This window comes from Pongo pygmaeus, chromosome 18 (genome assembly GCF_028885625.2).
Source record: "Pongo pygmaeus isolate AG05252 chromosome 18, NHGRI_mPonPyg2-v2.0_pri, whole genome shotgun sequence".
Taxonomy (NCBI): Eukaryota; Metazoa; Chordata; class Mammalia; order Primates; family Hominidae; genus Pongo; species Pongo pygmaeus.
Window position 1 is genome coordinate 70,595,143 of NC_072391.2, and position 17,538 is coordinate 70,612,680.

A 17,538-nucleotide genomic window follows, 5' to 3' on the forward strand; every position below is an offset into this window, starting at 1 on the left:
TGCTACTGACTACACAACGTGCAAACTGAGTAGATATTGCAGATTCAACAAATATTTATTGAGCACCTACTAAGAGCCATGAAGAATGAAGCCTCCCTGAGGGTAGTTGCTGTTCTGCCCCTACCCAAACCAGGGATGGCTTACTCTGGTTTGAGTGGGGGTAGAACGGCAGCTACCCTCATGGAGCCTTCATTCTCACAGGCTGATCTGGGGACGTGAGATCTAAAGGAAACTAGGATGTATACGACATTTTAAAATGTATATTGAGTGACTATTCACTGTCTACCCAATGTGTTCCCAGTACCAGGGCTTCAGAGAAGCAGAAAGGTGTGGGCTGTGACTGCAGAGAACTCATACCTTAGTGGGATGATAAACATGTATATAAACATTTTACAGTATATGTGGTAAGTGCTGTGTCTATATAAATACAGCCCAGAGGGTCACAGAGGAAGAAGTACTTGACTCCCTTGGTGGAGGCACCACGTTTCTAACTTTTGAGGTGACAGCATAAGGAAACATTCTTACTCTATAAAAACAGAGCAATGGCCCGAGGTATCATACCTGCATAATATTTACAGCCCTCTCTGCTCCCCCTTAAGCCCTTGTGCCTCCCTCATTCTGAAGTCAGGAAAGACACTGCCTGCAGAGTATACTGATCAGACTGATTGTGTTAATAAATAAACCCAAATTGGCTCTAGATTTTTATTTTCTCCCTCGTTTGATATCTGCATTTTGAAACCGTTTTGTTCTTTTCGAAATTCTTTATTCCAGAAGTATGTTCTTTCTAGCCAGACTGCAAATAGAGAATGCACCAGGGACTGTCTGGAGCTGGAGCCTAATTATTTATCAAGTTGTCTTTCCTTAGTTTTCTATTTAGCTGGCGGGACTGTTTATAGATTTCTGGATGTGTTGATCGTTTATGCTCATTTGGCCCTATTTACAAAAATCATACAAAAAAACACACACGTCTTTTCCCCTTTTCAGTACTTTCATCTTAGTCCTTCTAAGTAGCACAAAAATAACATCGATCATAGTAGTCAGTTATTTACTGAGTTCTGACTGAGCATGGGGCAAAGTGTTTGACCTGCATGACTTTGTCAGACCTTAGGAACCCCTTTGAGGCAAGTGCTATCAGCATCTCCTTTTATAGCCTTGAGAAGCTAATGAAGAGGCCGCAGATTAATTGTTAAAACAATTAATCAGAGTATACCTAACAAGGAGATTCTGATACATTGCATTTTGCATTACCATTTTAAAATTTGGTTTCCTGATTATGACTTTCGGGTAGTTCCAATTAAGGGGGGAAATGCCACATTGGAGTAGAAGCAGGGTTTGACCGAGCTATTGTTCTACCTTGGGCCATTGCTATGTTTTTATAGAGTAAGAATGTTTCCTTATGCTGTCACCTCGAAAGTTAAGAACGTGGTGCCTCCACCAAGGAAGTCAAGTACTTCTTCTTCTGTGACCCTCTGGGCTGTATTTATATAGACACAGCACTTACCACATATACTGTAAAATGTTTATATACATGTTTATCATCCCACTAAGGTATGAGTTCCCTGCAGTCACGGCCCACACCTTTCTGCTTCTCTGAAGCCTTGGTACTGGGAACACATTGGGCAAATAGTGAATAGTCACTGAACATACGTTTCATTTTAAAATGTCTTATACACCCTAGTTTCCTTTAGTAACTCATTATATGTTCATAAATTCACTGAAGTTATCTCTGAAGTTTGTTTCCAACTTGTACCACCTCATAAGTTATCAAGAAGTATACATTTACTATCTGCTGGGTGGAAGAATGCTTTCTTGTACTTATTAGAAAAATGTTCCCTTTAAGTTTCCTGGAATTGAACCCTTGTACACTATTGGTGGGAATGTAGATTGGTACGGACATTATGGAAAACAGTATAGAGATTCCTCAAAAAATCAAAAATAGAACTGTCATGTGATCCTACAATCCCTCATCTGGGTATATCCCCAAAGGAAATGAAATCAGGATCTCGAAGAGATCTCTGCACCCGCATGTTCATTGCAGCATTATTCACAATGGCCAAGCTATGGAAGCAACCTAAGTGTCCAGCAACAGATGAATGAAAAAAGAAGTGTTTACATACAATGGAATATTATTCACCCTTACTAACAAGGAGTTCCTGCCACTTGCGACAACATGGATGAATCTGGAGGACATTGTGCTAAGTGAAATAAGCCAGACACAGAAAGACAAATACCACGTGATCTCACTTATATGTGTGTGAAATCTTAAAAAAAAAAAAAAAAGGTCAAACTCATAGAAACAGTTTGGTAAGAGATTGGTGGTTACCAGGCATCAGAGGGTGGGGTTGGGGGTGGAAATGGGGAGATGTTGGTCAAAGGGTACAAACTTGTAGTTATAAGTTCTGGAGACCTAATGTAGTGCATGGTGACTATAGTTAATAATAATGTATGATATGTTGGGCACTTGCTAAGAGAGTAGACAGACCAGGTGCTCTCACCACACACACACACAAGTTAACTACGTGAGGAGATAGTTGTGTTAATTTCCTTGACTGCAGTAATCATTTCACTATGAAAATATATATCAAAACATGTTGTATACCTTAAACATATACAATTTTATGAAAAAAAATTTCATGGAGTTATAATGTAATAACACTTAAAAGCAGTGTCTTTCTTTTGTCATATTGTTTTTCAATGATTCTTTCATGTTTTTCAGGAAGGTGATGTCTGGCCCAACTCATCAGCTGAAATCACCGTGTACTTTAACCCACTAGAAGCCAAGCTCTATCAACAGACCATTTACTGTGACATTTCAGGTAGTGACCTCCTCCAAGTGGTAAACTCAGGTTACCAGGCGCCCAGAGCATAAAGTGTGGTGCCTGAGTGTGTGTGTGTGTGTGTGTGCGTGTGTGTGTGTGTGTGCACATGTGCATGTAGGATCATGCCATGGGTGGTGCATGATATTGATTATATTGATTAGGGAAATTATGGAGCCAAGCTATGCCCCTCTCACTTCTTCCTAGAACAGATCAAACTTTAAAGTGCTTTACAATTGTGGTGGCATGTGGAGGAAATGGAAACTGTATTAGTCCATTTTCATACTGCTAATAATAACTGCCCGAGACTAGGTAATTGATAAAGGAAAGAGGTTTAATTGACTCACAGTTCAGCACGACTGGGGAGACCTCAGGAAACTTACAATCATGGTGAAAGGCAAAGAGGAAGCAAGGCACCTTCTTCACAAGGCAGCAGGAGGAGAAGTGCCGAGCAAAGGAGGAAAGAGCCCCTTATAAAACCATCGGATCTCATGAGAACTCACTCACTATCACAAAAACAACAAGGGGGAAGCTGCCCCCATGATTCAGTTGCCTCCACATAGTCTTTCCCTTGACACGTGGGAGTTATGGGGATTATGGGGATTATAATTCAAGATGAGATTTGAGTGGGGACACAAAACCTAACCATATCAGGGACCATGGCTCTTAGAGCAGTAAAAATATTGCTTGTGACAAATTCCCACAATCTCCTTTTTTGTTCCTTTTACAGTATTTGGTTACTAATTTTTTTCTTTTTAAGTTTTACCAAAATAATTCCAAGTGGGATGGAAAGGCAGCCTGGCGGAGGCCAGAGCAACCAAGATGGTGCACAGGTGGGATGGCAACCTGATGATGACATCAGGAGATTTGATACGTACAAGGAATTAAGCAGAAAAGTAAATACATTGAGGATGATGGGAGCCAGTATTTCTCACTCTTGGAGGAAGGAGATACAAACACGGAAAACAGGGTGAAGCCAAACCCTTTGAAATTAGAATGGAATTAGGGTTGTCAGTGTGAACTCAGAGTTGTTAAGTTCGTATTGACATGTATAGATAGATATGAAAATAAATATACATGTAAATGTGTGTATATGCATGTCGTAGCTAGGTCCATTGAGAAGTCCTGGAAGCTTTGAGACTCTATAGCAGTGAGCACACCGATCACCCAAAGCTTGGTTTCTAAATGCCACTCTTTAGTGAAAGGAACTGGTTTACTCCAGGACCAAGATAGGGAAAGAACAAGATGAGCCTGGATTATCTCCTTTGCTAGACAGTAAGGAAATGCTCAAAGAATGATTGGCACATGTCAAAATGACACAGAAGCCAGCAAAGAAACTCCCACTGACCACATTTGGAATGAGTCAAGAATCAAAATAATGATACTAATAGATTATTATAATCCATTGAATAAATAGGAATCTTTGAATCCATTTAAGGTACCATTTGGCAATCATCATTGCAATAACCAATTCAGGTAAAAAGCATCAATGGATCTTAAGAAAATGGGTGAAAGTAGGGCATGGAATAGTCTCAAAACATCTTTCCTCAAAATACTTTTATAAAGGGGAGAAAACTAACTTTGCGGTGAAGAAGCCTGGGAGATGCTATCTTGGTTTATCTCAGTAATAATACAGCAGATCAACCTCTCAGACCACATGCCAGGATGCAGTGAGAACACAGCATCCCTTCTATGATATCAGGCAATCCCAAATTGAAGAACAAAATAAAATGACCAGCCTGTAATCTTTAAAAATATCAAGGTCATGAGGGCCGGGCATGGTGATTCCCGGCTATAATCCCAGCACTTTGGGAGGCTGAGGTGAGAGGATTTCTTGAGTCCAGGAATTCAAGATGGTCCTGGGAAACATAGTGAGACCCCGTCTCTACAAAAAATTAAAAACTTAATCAAGTGTGGTGGCACATGCCTGTAGTCCTAGCTACTCGGGAGGCCAAAGTGGGAGGATCACTTAAGCCCAGAAGTCTGAGGCTGCAGTGAGCTGTGATCGCACCACGGCACACCAGCCTGAGTGGCAGAGTGAGACACTGTCTCAAAAACAAACAAACAAACAAACAAAACAAGATCATGAAAGTCAAGCAATCCCAAAGAACTGTTTCAGGTTGAAGGAGACTAGAGAGACGTGGTAATTGGGTGCAAAATGTGATCCTGGATTGGGCCCTTTGCTATAAAGGACATTATTGGGCATGGGATAGATATTTAATAGAAGTTCTTGTACTACTCTGGAAACCTTTCTGCATTTTAAAAATGTTTCAGAATTGGGTTTAAATGCCAATGCCAATAAATAAGTAAAACATGTAGATAGTAAAATTATGAAGCTAAATATTAGTCTGTGTCGCCACTGCTACTTCCAAGAAGTTCTTTTAGCTGTTTCTTGTGATGGTGGTTTCCCTTGCCAGCTCTATGCTTATATTGCTTTTGGTGGATTTATTAACTTCGTACATTTTCTTTTGACTCCTCAGTGTGAAAGATGAGGGTTTAGTTCACTTATCGGTTCCTAGGTTTTTCCCCTTCCTAAGTTTATTGAGTTAGGATTTACATGCAGTGAAATGCATCGTTGTGTGGAGCATGGTTCTGTGAATTTTGACAAACCTAAATAGTCATATAACCACCAAAATCAAGATGTAGAAATGTGTATCTGAGATCACCCCATAAAGCTCCCTATGCTCCTTTGCAGACAATCCTGTCCCCCAGCCTCAGCCCCGACAACCCAATTATTTTATTTTATTTTATGAGCTTTATTTATAGCCTTAAATAATACACTTAAACCTGTATTTTTTGTTCCATCAACTTTACATTATCTCTTGATGTGTAAGGATTTTGGTGCCTATGACTAGGTTACCCCCGACCAGTCCACTAGCCTTCTCCCTCTAACCTCTGTGAGCTATTCCATTTTTACATAATGATTACTGATCACCATTGTTAAGTCTTCTTCTTACATAAATATTATACACCAAAGAGCCAAATAGGATCTGGGATTACATTTTATCCTGTTGGTTCAGTGCTCTGGTTCCTAGTCACTCAAAGAATGTCCCTAAGGTCTATATCAAGTATATTCTTTCTTTACCAATTTATCAGTTACTCACAACTATGCCTCATTTTAGTTTACTTCTTAACTGACTCTTTTGTACAGCTTTTGATTTCCCCCCTGTGGTTTCTGATTCCTTATTTCTTCACTGCTATCTAATTTTATAATTCATTCTCTTCTCTTTGAAGGCACTGATCAGAGCCTATCAGCTTCTTATTTTAATTCAGATCAGTTACCTCCTGAATAAACAGTTGTTATCCAGGAATTTAAAAAAATATTTCTATGTGTTCAGTCTCACCTTTTCATTCTCAGTCTGCTCAAGTAACTTCCTTAGAAATGATGTATATAATGTGTCTATGTAAATATATGGAAGTGGAAACTTTGATCCTTGAATGCCCGAAAATACCTTATTTTGCCTTCATACTCACTTGATAGTTTAGCTGACTATAGGATCCCAGGTTCAAAATCATTTCTCCTCAGAACACTGGAGACTTTGTGACTACTTGATTGTAAAAATTCCAAAGCCTGAGGTCATCTAATGTCCATTCCTTTATAGGCAGCCTCTTCTTTGTCTCTGGATGTTTTGGGGCCTTCTTTTCATATTTGGGGTCTGAAATGTGATGAGGTCATTCCAGGAGTGGGTTTTTCTTATTCATCCTCCTCAGCCTTTTATGGGCCATTTGAATCTGATGACTCACATCACTTCAGCTCTAAGAAATTTTATTGTGTCTTTGATATTCTTTCCTCCATTTTTTTTTCATTTTATTTGTCTGGAAAACCTGTGAATCCAATGTTAGACCTGGAAGACTGATCATTTGTTGTCAAAGAACAAGATTTTAATCATCAAACACTACTAAGAAATGACACTAAATATAATTCAAGGCTATGCCTAGAGAAATACTGATGTTCATGAATCAGGAAAGATGGCAGCAGCGTGCTGCATAGCTGCAGCTCTCCGCAGCCACCAGTGGACCTGTGGCCAGCACCTGTGGTGTCATTACTGATGTGCAGAGCCACTGCCCTGAACTTAAATAGTCCGCTTGGTACATTACTGCTATTCAGTTATTCAAATGGCAATTTTCCCTTTTATACAGATAACAACAACAAACCCAAGTTACTCTTTGACTCAAATTGTTTCCCTTTGCAGTTGAGACTTTCCTTGCCTGTCTTGAACAGGTTCAAGAAAGCGTTTTGCCACAGTGGTTTCGGGGCATCTTCCATTTTGGAACTTTCTTGCAGAGGTACAAGCAGGTGTTACTCAAAAACTTGGAAAGTTTTCTTTTTTGCAGTCAAGGTCAAGCACTGAACTTTAGCATTTGCCAATTGCTTTGCAAGAGACTCAGCTCAGTTTTTTTCTGAATACTTCCTGGTGATGTTTCATTTCTGCAATAATATTTTTAATTTTCAAGACCTCTTTTGTTCTCTATTCCTGTTTCATAACTAAGTGTTCTTTTATGGATGTAACTTCTTCTCATTGATCTAGGGATAATCATTTGAACTTTCATTTCTTAAAAAATAAATCTTATGTTCTCTGAATTGCCCATAATGTCAGCTGTTTGTCTTTCATGCATTCATGGGGTTCCTTCCAATGCCTTCTGGTCCATGGTCATTCATTCGTATATAAGAATGAGAAAATGGCTTTCATGTTGATGGTAGCTAGTGCTGCTTACCTCTGCTGTTTTATATCTAGGTTTCCCAGGAAAGTATGGCTGCTGTGTTTGTTTTAAACCTGGGGGGAGAGTATAAGTGCACCGTCAGCAAGAATGCACATCATTTGCATCCTTCAAGTGCAATAATTCCCCTATTCTGCCACACCCTACTGTTTTCAGTCCATATCTATGCAGTCACTTTTTTCTGTGTAAAAGAGGCTCAGGCAGTCTAGGAATGTGCAGAAGGATGGGCTCCCTGACCCAAGCCTGTACTACCCTGCACCTCCCCCAGGTGTTTGTCTTCTCCGGATGATGTTTCCCTCACTTTCCCTCAATATAACCATCACCTCGACTTTTATGATAGTCGTTTCCTTGCTTTCATGTATAATTTTACCACCTACGTATTCATCCCTAAGCAAAATAGTATAGTTTTGCCTGTTTTAGAAATTGATATATTAATATATATTTTTGAAATACATATATGTATATATACACATACACACAGGACTCATCCTGTATATCTTATGCTGCTAGCACCAAGAAAATAAAGCTACTCAATAAATGTTGATTAAATAAATAAGCAAATAACTGGAAAAAAATGACTGAGTGAGTGAATCCTGGTTTGATTTTACCTCTCCCTTGCATGTGAGTGTAGAACTCTCCAGACATCCCCAGAGTGAATGCAGAATGGACTAGGAGTTTTTGGATTGACGTAGGTCTGTCTCCATCCTGCAGATGAGCATCACCTACAATGGACAACCTAATAGGTCTAGAGGAAATGTTAGCACAGCAGTGTCAGACGTGGGCTGGAAATGCTCCAGTGGTCCCCATGCCACAGGTGGTGGGACCTTCCTCCCATCTGCAGCTCCCTGTGGACGTCATGCTTGGCCTTATTCCAAGGGGTTGGCTACTCTCCAGGAGGTTCCCAACCATTACACAACAAGTGAGATTTCCCTATTGTTTCGTTTGTAATTCTGAATTCTCCCACAGAATTCACATCCTGGGTAAGCTGAATAGTATAATTTTCCATCTGCACGACACTCTTCTTTATTTTATTAGTGGATTATTAAAAGATATGCCTGCCAGGGAAGAGCTTTGCTTACATAGTAATTCCATATTATTTTCCCTGTAAATTCTATGCAATTCTCTGTGTCTTTTCGGGAGCTGCTGATGATTCCTTACTATTATCTTCAATGAGCTGGTAAAACCTCTTGGTCTTAGGTCACTAAGAAATACTTGTTAGATAAAAAATCTCCTTCCCTTGTTTTGTTTTGTTTTGTTTTCCTTTGCTTTAAGATATATGTGGCATGTAGAAGCAAATACATATAAATAATTCTTTCCTCCTCATGTCGTTTTGTGTAAACGACAGTATACTTTACATAATGGTTTTAACATTGCTTTTAAAATATTTCCCAGAGATTATACATAATACTAAATAAAAGATGTCATTCTTTTCATGATTGCATAGGAACCCTTTGCATTTACATACTGCAATTTAATTTTTAACCTTGTGTCATTATTGAATAGAATGCAGATTCAGAAATTACATAATACATTTAGTGGTAAGCACAGAAGTGGCCTCCCAAAGATGTCCAGGTCCTGACCCCCAGCATCTGGGGACATGTTACATTAAATGGCAAAGAGGAATCAAGGCAGCAGATGGAATTAAAGTTACTAATGAGCTGACTTTAAAATAGGGAGACTATCCTGCGTCATGTTGGTGGCTCAGTATAATCACAAGGGTCCATAAATGCCCAAAAAGTAGGCAGAAGGATTGGTCTCAGTGTCAGAGGGCTGTGATATGAGAAAGTCTCAACCAGTCATTCCTAGGCAGTAAAGATGGACAAGGTAAGGAATTCAGGGAGCCTCCAGAAACTGGAAAATGCAAGAAAATGAATTCCCCCTACCCCAGGGTCTCCAGGAAGGAATGCAGCCCTGGGAATACATTGATTTTAGCCCAGTGAGACCCACATTGGACTTTGTTTCTAGTTGTGTATTTTCATCTTTAAAAATTTTTTTTAATTGACAAATAATAACCATACATGTTCATGGGGTACATAGTGATGTTTCAAAACGCATATTGTACAGTGATCAGATCACTTTGGACTTTTGACATCCAGAACTTTCAGATAATACATTTGTGCAGTAAGCCACTAAGTTTGTGACAGTTTCTTGTAGCAACAATTGGAAACTTACACACATACCGGTACATTATAACAAATAATTATAAGGCAAACACTATGTTATTGCCACCAAGATCAATAATAGAATATTTTCAGCCCCTAGAAGCCTCAGTGTGTTCCTTCCCAATCATACTCCTCTCACTGCAGCCTCCCCTGAAATCACCACCATTCTGTTCTTAATGACCATCATGTCCTTGCTTTTTTTGTTGTTGTTTTTTGTTTTTGTTTTTTTGCTTATGATTTTTAAAAAAATTAACTTTTATTTTAGGTTCAGGGGTACGTGTGCAGTTTTGTTTTTGTTGTACAGATTTTTGTCACACAGGTTCTAAGCCTGGTACCCAATAGTTATTTTTCCTGATCCTCTTCGTCCTCTCACCCTCCACCCTCCACTAGGCCCCAGTGTCTGTTGTTCCCCTCTTTGTGTCCATGTGTTCTCATCATTTAGCTCCCACTTATAAGTGAGAATATGCAGTATTTTGTTTTTCTATTTCTGCATTAGTTTGCTAGGGATAATGGCCTCCAGCTTCATCCACATTCCTGCAAAGGACATGATCTCATTCTTTTTTATGGCTGCGTAGTATTTCGTAGTGTATATGTATCACATTTTCTTTATCCAGTGTACCATTGATGGGCTTTAAAGTTGATTCCATGTCTTTGCTATTGTGACTAGTGCTGCAATGAACATATACGTGCATGTTTTCATGGTAGAACAATTTATATCCTTTTGGGTATATACCCAATAATGGTATTGCTGGGTCGAATGGTAGTTCTATTTTTAGTTCTTTGAAGAATCACCACACTACTTTCCATAATGGTTGAACTAATTTACACTCCCACCAACAGTGTGCAAGTATTCCCTTTTCTTTACAACCTCACCAGCATCTGTTATTTTTTAACTTTTTAGTAATAGCCATTCTGACTATATGAGATGATATCTCATTGTGGTTTTGATTTGCATTTCTCTAATGATCAGTGATATTGAGCTTTTTTTCATATGCTTGTTGGCCACATATATGTCTTCTTTTGAAAAGTATTTGTTCATTTTTTTTTTGCCCACTTTTTAATAGGATTGTTTGTTTTTTTTCTTATAAATTTGTTTAAGTTCCTTATAGATGCTGGATATTAAATCTTTGTCAGATGCATAGTTTGCAAATATTTTTTCCCATTCTGTGGGTTTTGCCTCTTTAGTCTGCTCACTTTAAGTGCTAGGGTACATGTGCACAACGTGCAGGTTTGTTACATATGTATACATGTGCCATGTTGGTGTGCTGCGCCCTTTAACTCGTCATTTAACATTAGGTATATCTCCTAATGCTATCCCTCCCCCATGCCCCCACCCCACAACAGGCCCTGGTGTGTGATGTTCCCCTTCCTGTGTCCAAGTGTTCTCATTGTTCAATTCCCACCTATGAGTGAGAACATGCAGTGTTTGGTTTTTTTGTCCTTGCGATAGTTTGCTGAGAATGATGGTTTCCAGCTTCATCCATGTCCCTACAAAGGACATGAACTCATTCATTTTTTATGGCTGCATAGTATTCCATGGTGTATATGTGCCACATTTTCTTAATCCAGTCGATCATTGTTGGACATTTGGGTTGGTTCCAAGTCTTAATTAGATATCATTTGTCAATTTTTGCTTTTGTTGCAATTGCTTTCATGTATAGTTTTTACCCAATGTATGTATCTCTAAATAATACAATTTAGTAATGCCTGTTTTGAAATGTACATATTTGAAATGAGCCTACATGTCTCATCTGTGTTGCTACTTTTGCTTTAGTTGTATTTCATTTTTATTGTTGTACAATGTTCCATTACGTAAATATATGTTCAGAGACAGGAAACAGCAGGGAAGGCTACTGGTCATAAGGGAGGCCTCCAAGGATGCATGAGATTTAAGCCACGTCTCCAATGCAATCCTCTTTTCTTTTGAAAGCTTTTGATATCTAGGCACTGTGAGTAGAAAGAGGTACAAAAGCATAGTTCCTGCCCTCAGAAAGCATAGAATTCAGTAGAGGAAACTGACACATAGTCCAACAGTTATAGTGCACTGCTACTGTAGAAGTGGATTATTATTATAGAAGCGGATACAGGGTACACAGCTCAGGCTTGGGATGTCAAGGAAGGCTTTCCAGAGAAAGTGACCCTTGAAGTATTTGTTAAACATGTAAAAAACAAAGGCTGGGCATGTAACTCAGGGAAATACTTTGTGAAAATACATAAAGAAGCATTTTGTGAAAATACATAGCAAGAGCATGAAGTGGCAAAGAATTGCAAGTTCTTAGTGTGTGACTGCTATGGAGATTGAGAGAGAGAGAGAGGGAGGGAAGGAAAATGAAGCTGAAGGCTAGAGTAGTAGGTAGGATCCATTCATAAAGGGCTGCCCTAAGTCCAGCCTAAGGACATTGGACTTTCTGCTGAGTACAGTTGGCAGTCACTGAAGCACCCTAAGCATGTTATGGCAAATACAACATCATGAAAAGCCTTTCCGTTAATCTGAAACTGAACAATTTTTCTGCATTTTAAGTCATTCTGTTTTCTTAGAAGTAGTTAAATCTGTACACTAGATATTTATAAACACTTGCTGATGGTTTGATCTGGCTCTTGAAACTGATCTTTCATCTATTTTGACTTTCTAATGGAATATGGAAATACCTAACTTAATCAGGAAGATTACCTTTTTAAAAAAATGCAAAGGGAAGCTACAAATATTTGGTTTGGATCAGCATATGGGAACTTCAAAAAGAAGTAACACTCTCTAATTTAAACTGTGAAATGTATTGCTAGGTAACATTGTTAATGGGTGCTTCGGAGTCAAATGCAGAAAAGCAGCATGGTGGAAATGATTCCAGATGCTCCCACTTCCTTCAGAGACCCAGTTAAGATGAAACCTCATTGTCCATTTGCTTTCTGTGAGTCATAAAAGGGAAAATTTTGAATTTTTAAGACAATTTAGGGCTTCTGATTTTTATCTTAATTGAATTAAAGAATGGAGATTGAATTAGATTTATTAAAAAGAAAATCACCCCAATCATTGAAAACACTTTTGAGTTTTCAGGGTAATAAGTAAGTAATATTCTACATATTGGTTACTCAACATCTCTCCAATGTTGTTTTCCTCTTATCTCAAATTTCTCCTTTTGGAATTTTTTTTTTTTTTTTAGATATATGTGTTTCCCGTGGAATTACCATGTCTCTTAAACTTCTCTGCACATTCCTGGTCTCACTGTGATGTATTCTGGGTATTTTTCTAAGATCTTTCTTCTAGTTGACTAATTCTTTCTTCAGCTATATCTACTCTTCATGTATTCATCTATTCAGTTTTTAATTCATTGACTTGCCTTTTTATTTTTAGAAGTTATATATAGTTTGAATATTTTCATATTTTATTCCTTCATTATGTTTTCTATTTCTTCATTTATCTCTTCAAAGATTTTAAGAATGCTATATGAGACTTTTTTATTACCTCAAACTCTTAGGATACCAGCTCACATGTTTGTAGTAATCACTGATTTTCCTCCTACTAGATTATTTCTTCAGATGGTTTGAAATGTTTGTATTATGAACTCAATTTTAGCATGGGTACTGAATTACGAAACTATTCCCTCAGAGCAGATTTTTATTTCTTCTGCTAAGGGTCCTGTGATTTTTTATTTTCTCAGCTTCTGATTCTTGCACCTATCAGATAGTGTAAATTTCGATCTCGTATGTGTACATGGGATTTTGATTTATCATAGGAGGCTCTTCCTCCTATTCAGAATTCTAGTAGAAGACAGGCTTCATCACTGCTTCCCTAGAGCAATGAGTAGAATTATTCTAGTTGCCTTTGTGAAAAGAGGTAGTCTTTCTACGGTCCTGGATTAATGCTAGAATCTTAGTTTAATTCTCCATTCCCAGATAGGAACAAGGCTGTGTCCCCTCTCTGTAAGGGTATTACTGGACCCACTAAACCATAAGGCCTGTATCTACTCTACACATCTCTGGGCCTTCTTTGGGTCATCTCACTAGTTTACTATGCTAGCTGAGTTCCCTTTTGATTTCTAGAACCTGTTATTTTCTTTCCTTTATTTTGAACCTGGAAAAGCATTAAAAATATATATTTGCCATGTTTTTAATCAATTCTATTTTTTTTTTTTTTTTGTATTTTGGGTGGAAGAATGGACTGCATCACTTAACTTGGACATACCATCAGAAGTTAATGTTATTAATTTTTATATCTTTCTCAAAGTAATGTCCTTAGAGAATCTGTATCAGAATCCCCCTGACTACTCATTAAGAATGTAGATTCTTGGGTTTTATCTGTGTTTTATTGAATCAAAATCTGTGGAGATGATGCTGGAGAATATTCATTTTAAACAAAGACTACAAAGTAAGTGTAGTAACTAGTACAAGGTTGCGGGATATGAGATCTATATAGAGGATTGAAATTTTAAAACGCGGTATCACTTACAATAACATTGAGAAATATAAAATAATTAGAGATAAATTTGACAAAATGTGTACAAGACCCATATACTGAAAACTATGAAAGATTAATGAGAGAAATTAAAGACCTAAACAAATAGAAAACTATAGCTTGTTCATAGATTGGTAAATTCAATATGGCTATTCAATAATATCTTAATGATATCTTAATGCCATTTCTCCCCCAAATTCATCTATAGATTTAATTGAAATCAAAATTAAAATCCAAGATGGTTTTTTTGTAGAAATTGACAGGCTGATTCTAAAATTCACATGGAAATGCAAACAACCTAGAATAGCTGAAACAACTTTGGAAAAGAAGAATAAAATGAAAGGACTCCTACTACCAGAGTTCAAGATGATTTTTAAGCTACCATAATCAAGATAATCCAGGATAATCTCCCCATTTCAAAACTCTTAATCACATCTTTTGACTTATAAGGTAATATTTACAGATTCAGGAATGGGCATGTGAATATCTTTGGGGGCCATTATTCAGCCTGCCATAGAACTCATGTGGATTTCCAGCTGTTTCAGCTCTTTACACTAAATAATCCATCTTTTCTCACTGATATTCAACATCAGCTCTTTCATAAATCAAATTTACATAATAATTTTATGTTCACATTATAGTATATGAACGCATTTGTATATAAACACAAAGACACTTGCAGATTAATCTTATTTGTGTCTCAATAATTCAGTAAGGTAGGCTGGAATTATTATCTTTATTTTACAGATGAGAAGGCTAAAGCTTAGAGAATTTAGGTGAGTTGTCTTGTGGGGCTTCTTAATCCAAGATTTGAATTCTAGGTTTTGACAGTCCTGGTCCCTGTCCTGTACCACACTACCCCATAAAGACATGGTTCCTCTGAAATAGTGCAACCCATATTCCATTCTTGTAACTCTCAGAAACAGTCAGGTTCCCAGCCCATCCAGAAACTCTATCCAGTTTTTCTAAAACATTTTAAAACACCTATATAACAACTCAACAAAGATTCCTGTATAATACAAGGCATTTAAAATATTCAAATTACCTCTATAATGCTTAAATTAGTAAGTATATAAATGGGTGTATTGGTTTGTAGCATGTAAAGATACTGTACAATTTTAGACATGAATTACATTTTCTTTCTACACTGCTGTAAACATGAACTGTAATACAAACAATAAAATAAATGTTAAAGATTCTAAAAGTCTAGGATCTAAAGATTTTGTCTAAATCATTCCCTGGTTGGTGGTTGCCCTAAGTACCTGGCAGAAACAAACTCCAGGACCCATGAAAGACTAAACCATCAGGGAAATTGTGGGAAGATGAGCTGATAATGCATAACACATTTTAAACAAGGAAAGCACGAAACAAATCTGTCTTGTCAGAACAGCTGAAGGTCGGGCTGTAACACACACTACATTTTACTGCTGAAACTCAAGCAAACATAAATGTTTTTGCTGGCACATGCATACATTCATATCATAATTATAATATTATTTTCATTTAGATAATGAATTTAGGTAAAACAACTTACATCATATTATTATTGAATGCGAAAATTCTGATAATGAGCTTTGGGGTTCCAAGAAATACCCATATAATAAACAATTTTGTGCACACAAACATACAACAAAATGTATTAGTTAACATTTCGGCAAGTTTTGTTTTGTGTTTTTAAAATTTATATTGAAATTACACAAAATAATATTTGTATTATATAGGTAAGGTATAAGGAATAATAGTAAAATAAACAACTGTGAACCTGTCACCCACGTTAAGAAATGGGACTTTACCATATTTTAGAATATCTGTGTCCTTCTGTTTCCTGCATAGAGGTAACTATCCATTTAAAATTTTGTGTAGTCAGTTAATCATTTCCTTGGTTTTCTTCATACTGCTTTTTAGCCATATGTGGGTATAACCCATAACAATGTATAACTTATTTTTGCATGTTTTAAACTTTACATAAATATTGTCATATTATATTTGTTTTTCTGAGATTCACTCATGTCATGCGTGAGGCTATAGTTTAACAATTAATATTCTATTATTTGAATATATAAAAATTCCTATGCAGTTGGACATTTGTGTTGTTTCTAACTTAATGCTGTTATGCTACTGAGAATAATGCTCTTATGAACATTCTTGAACATGTTTTCAGGTACGTGGTGCCAAATTTTTCTAGGATATATCCCCAGGAGTGGCAACTCCAGGACATACAGGATGTATACACTCTGGTTTACTAAGTAATCAGACTTCTCCAAAGGGGTTGTGCCAGTCTGCTTTCCTACCTGCAGGAGATGTGCCTATAACCTTACTCCATAACCTTGACTACTCTTAGTATTGATCAACTTTTAAAATTTTGCTCCTCCGCTAGTTGTGAAATGGAATCTCACTGCGGCTTTGATTAATATTTCTGCAATTATGAATTTCATTATGTTAATGAAAATAGCATGTTATATTGACTGGCCATTTGTGTTTCATCTCCTGTGAAATTCCTATCTGGCCTTTGCCCATTTTTCTATTGTGTTGTCTTTGTATTGTTGATTCATAGGGGCTCTTGATGTATTTGGGATGTAACTGGCTTGATATGTCCTGCAAATATCTTCTCCCAGTTTGTGTCTTGTCCGTTCACTCTCATTAAGGTGATTTTAGTGAACAAGAGTTTTAATGTAATTGCATTTGATACTCTTTTATTTTATAATTTGCTCACTTTGTATTGTTAAAATCCCTTTCTCTACACCAAGTTGGTAAAGAGATCATTCTATATTGCTTTCTAAAAAGTTTCGCAGTTTACCATCACATTGATCCAACTTGAGTTGACTTTTGTGTAGAGTAGATGGGAGGGACTCTGTCAGTTTCTTATTGCTGCTGAAACAAGTTATGAGTTACTTAGTGACTTAAAACAACACACATTTATTCTCTTACAGTTCTGGAATTCAGAAGTCTGAAATCAGTTTCACTGAGCTAAAATCAGGTGTCAACAGGGCTGGTTCCTTTTGGAGATTCCTGGGAAAAATTTGTTCCTTACTTTTTCCAGCTTTTAAAGCTGCCAGCATTCCATGGCTTGTGGTTGCATCACTGTAATCTGCTTGCATCATTGCATTGTCTTTTCATCTTCTGTGTCAAGTTTCCCTCTGCTTTCCTCTTAAGGACATTTGTGATTATATTACAGCCCACCAAGATAATCTAGGATAATCTCCCCATGTCTAAATTATTAATTTAATTACCTCTTTTGACATATAAGGCAACATTCACCCTTTTGCCATGTAAGGCAATATTTAGATTCAGGAGTGAGAATGTAAATATCTTTGGGGGCCATTATTCAGCCTGCCACAGATCCCATGTAAATATCAGCTGATTTAGCTCCCTACACTATGTAGCCATCTTT

At 37.3% G+C, this 17,538-nt stretch overlaps 1 protein-coding gene across 1 annotated transcript in view; it reads left to right on the plus strand.

Moving 5' to 3' along the window:
- Nucleotides 1–17,538, plus strand: part of HYDIN (HYDIN axonemal central pair apparatus protein) — a 488,520-nt gene that overhangs the window by 180,904 nt on the left and 290,078 nt on the right. The window contains exon 14 of the mRNA XM_063654515.1: nucleotides 2,717–2,816. Within this exon, the coding sequence (XP_063510585.1) occupies nucleotides 2,717–2,816 (100 nt within the window). The remainder of the gene's footprint in view (nucleotides 1–2,716; nucleotides 2,817–17,538) is intronic.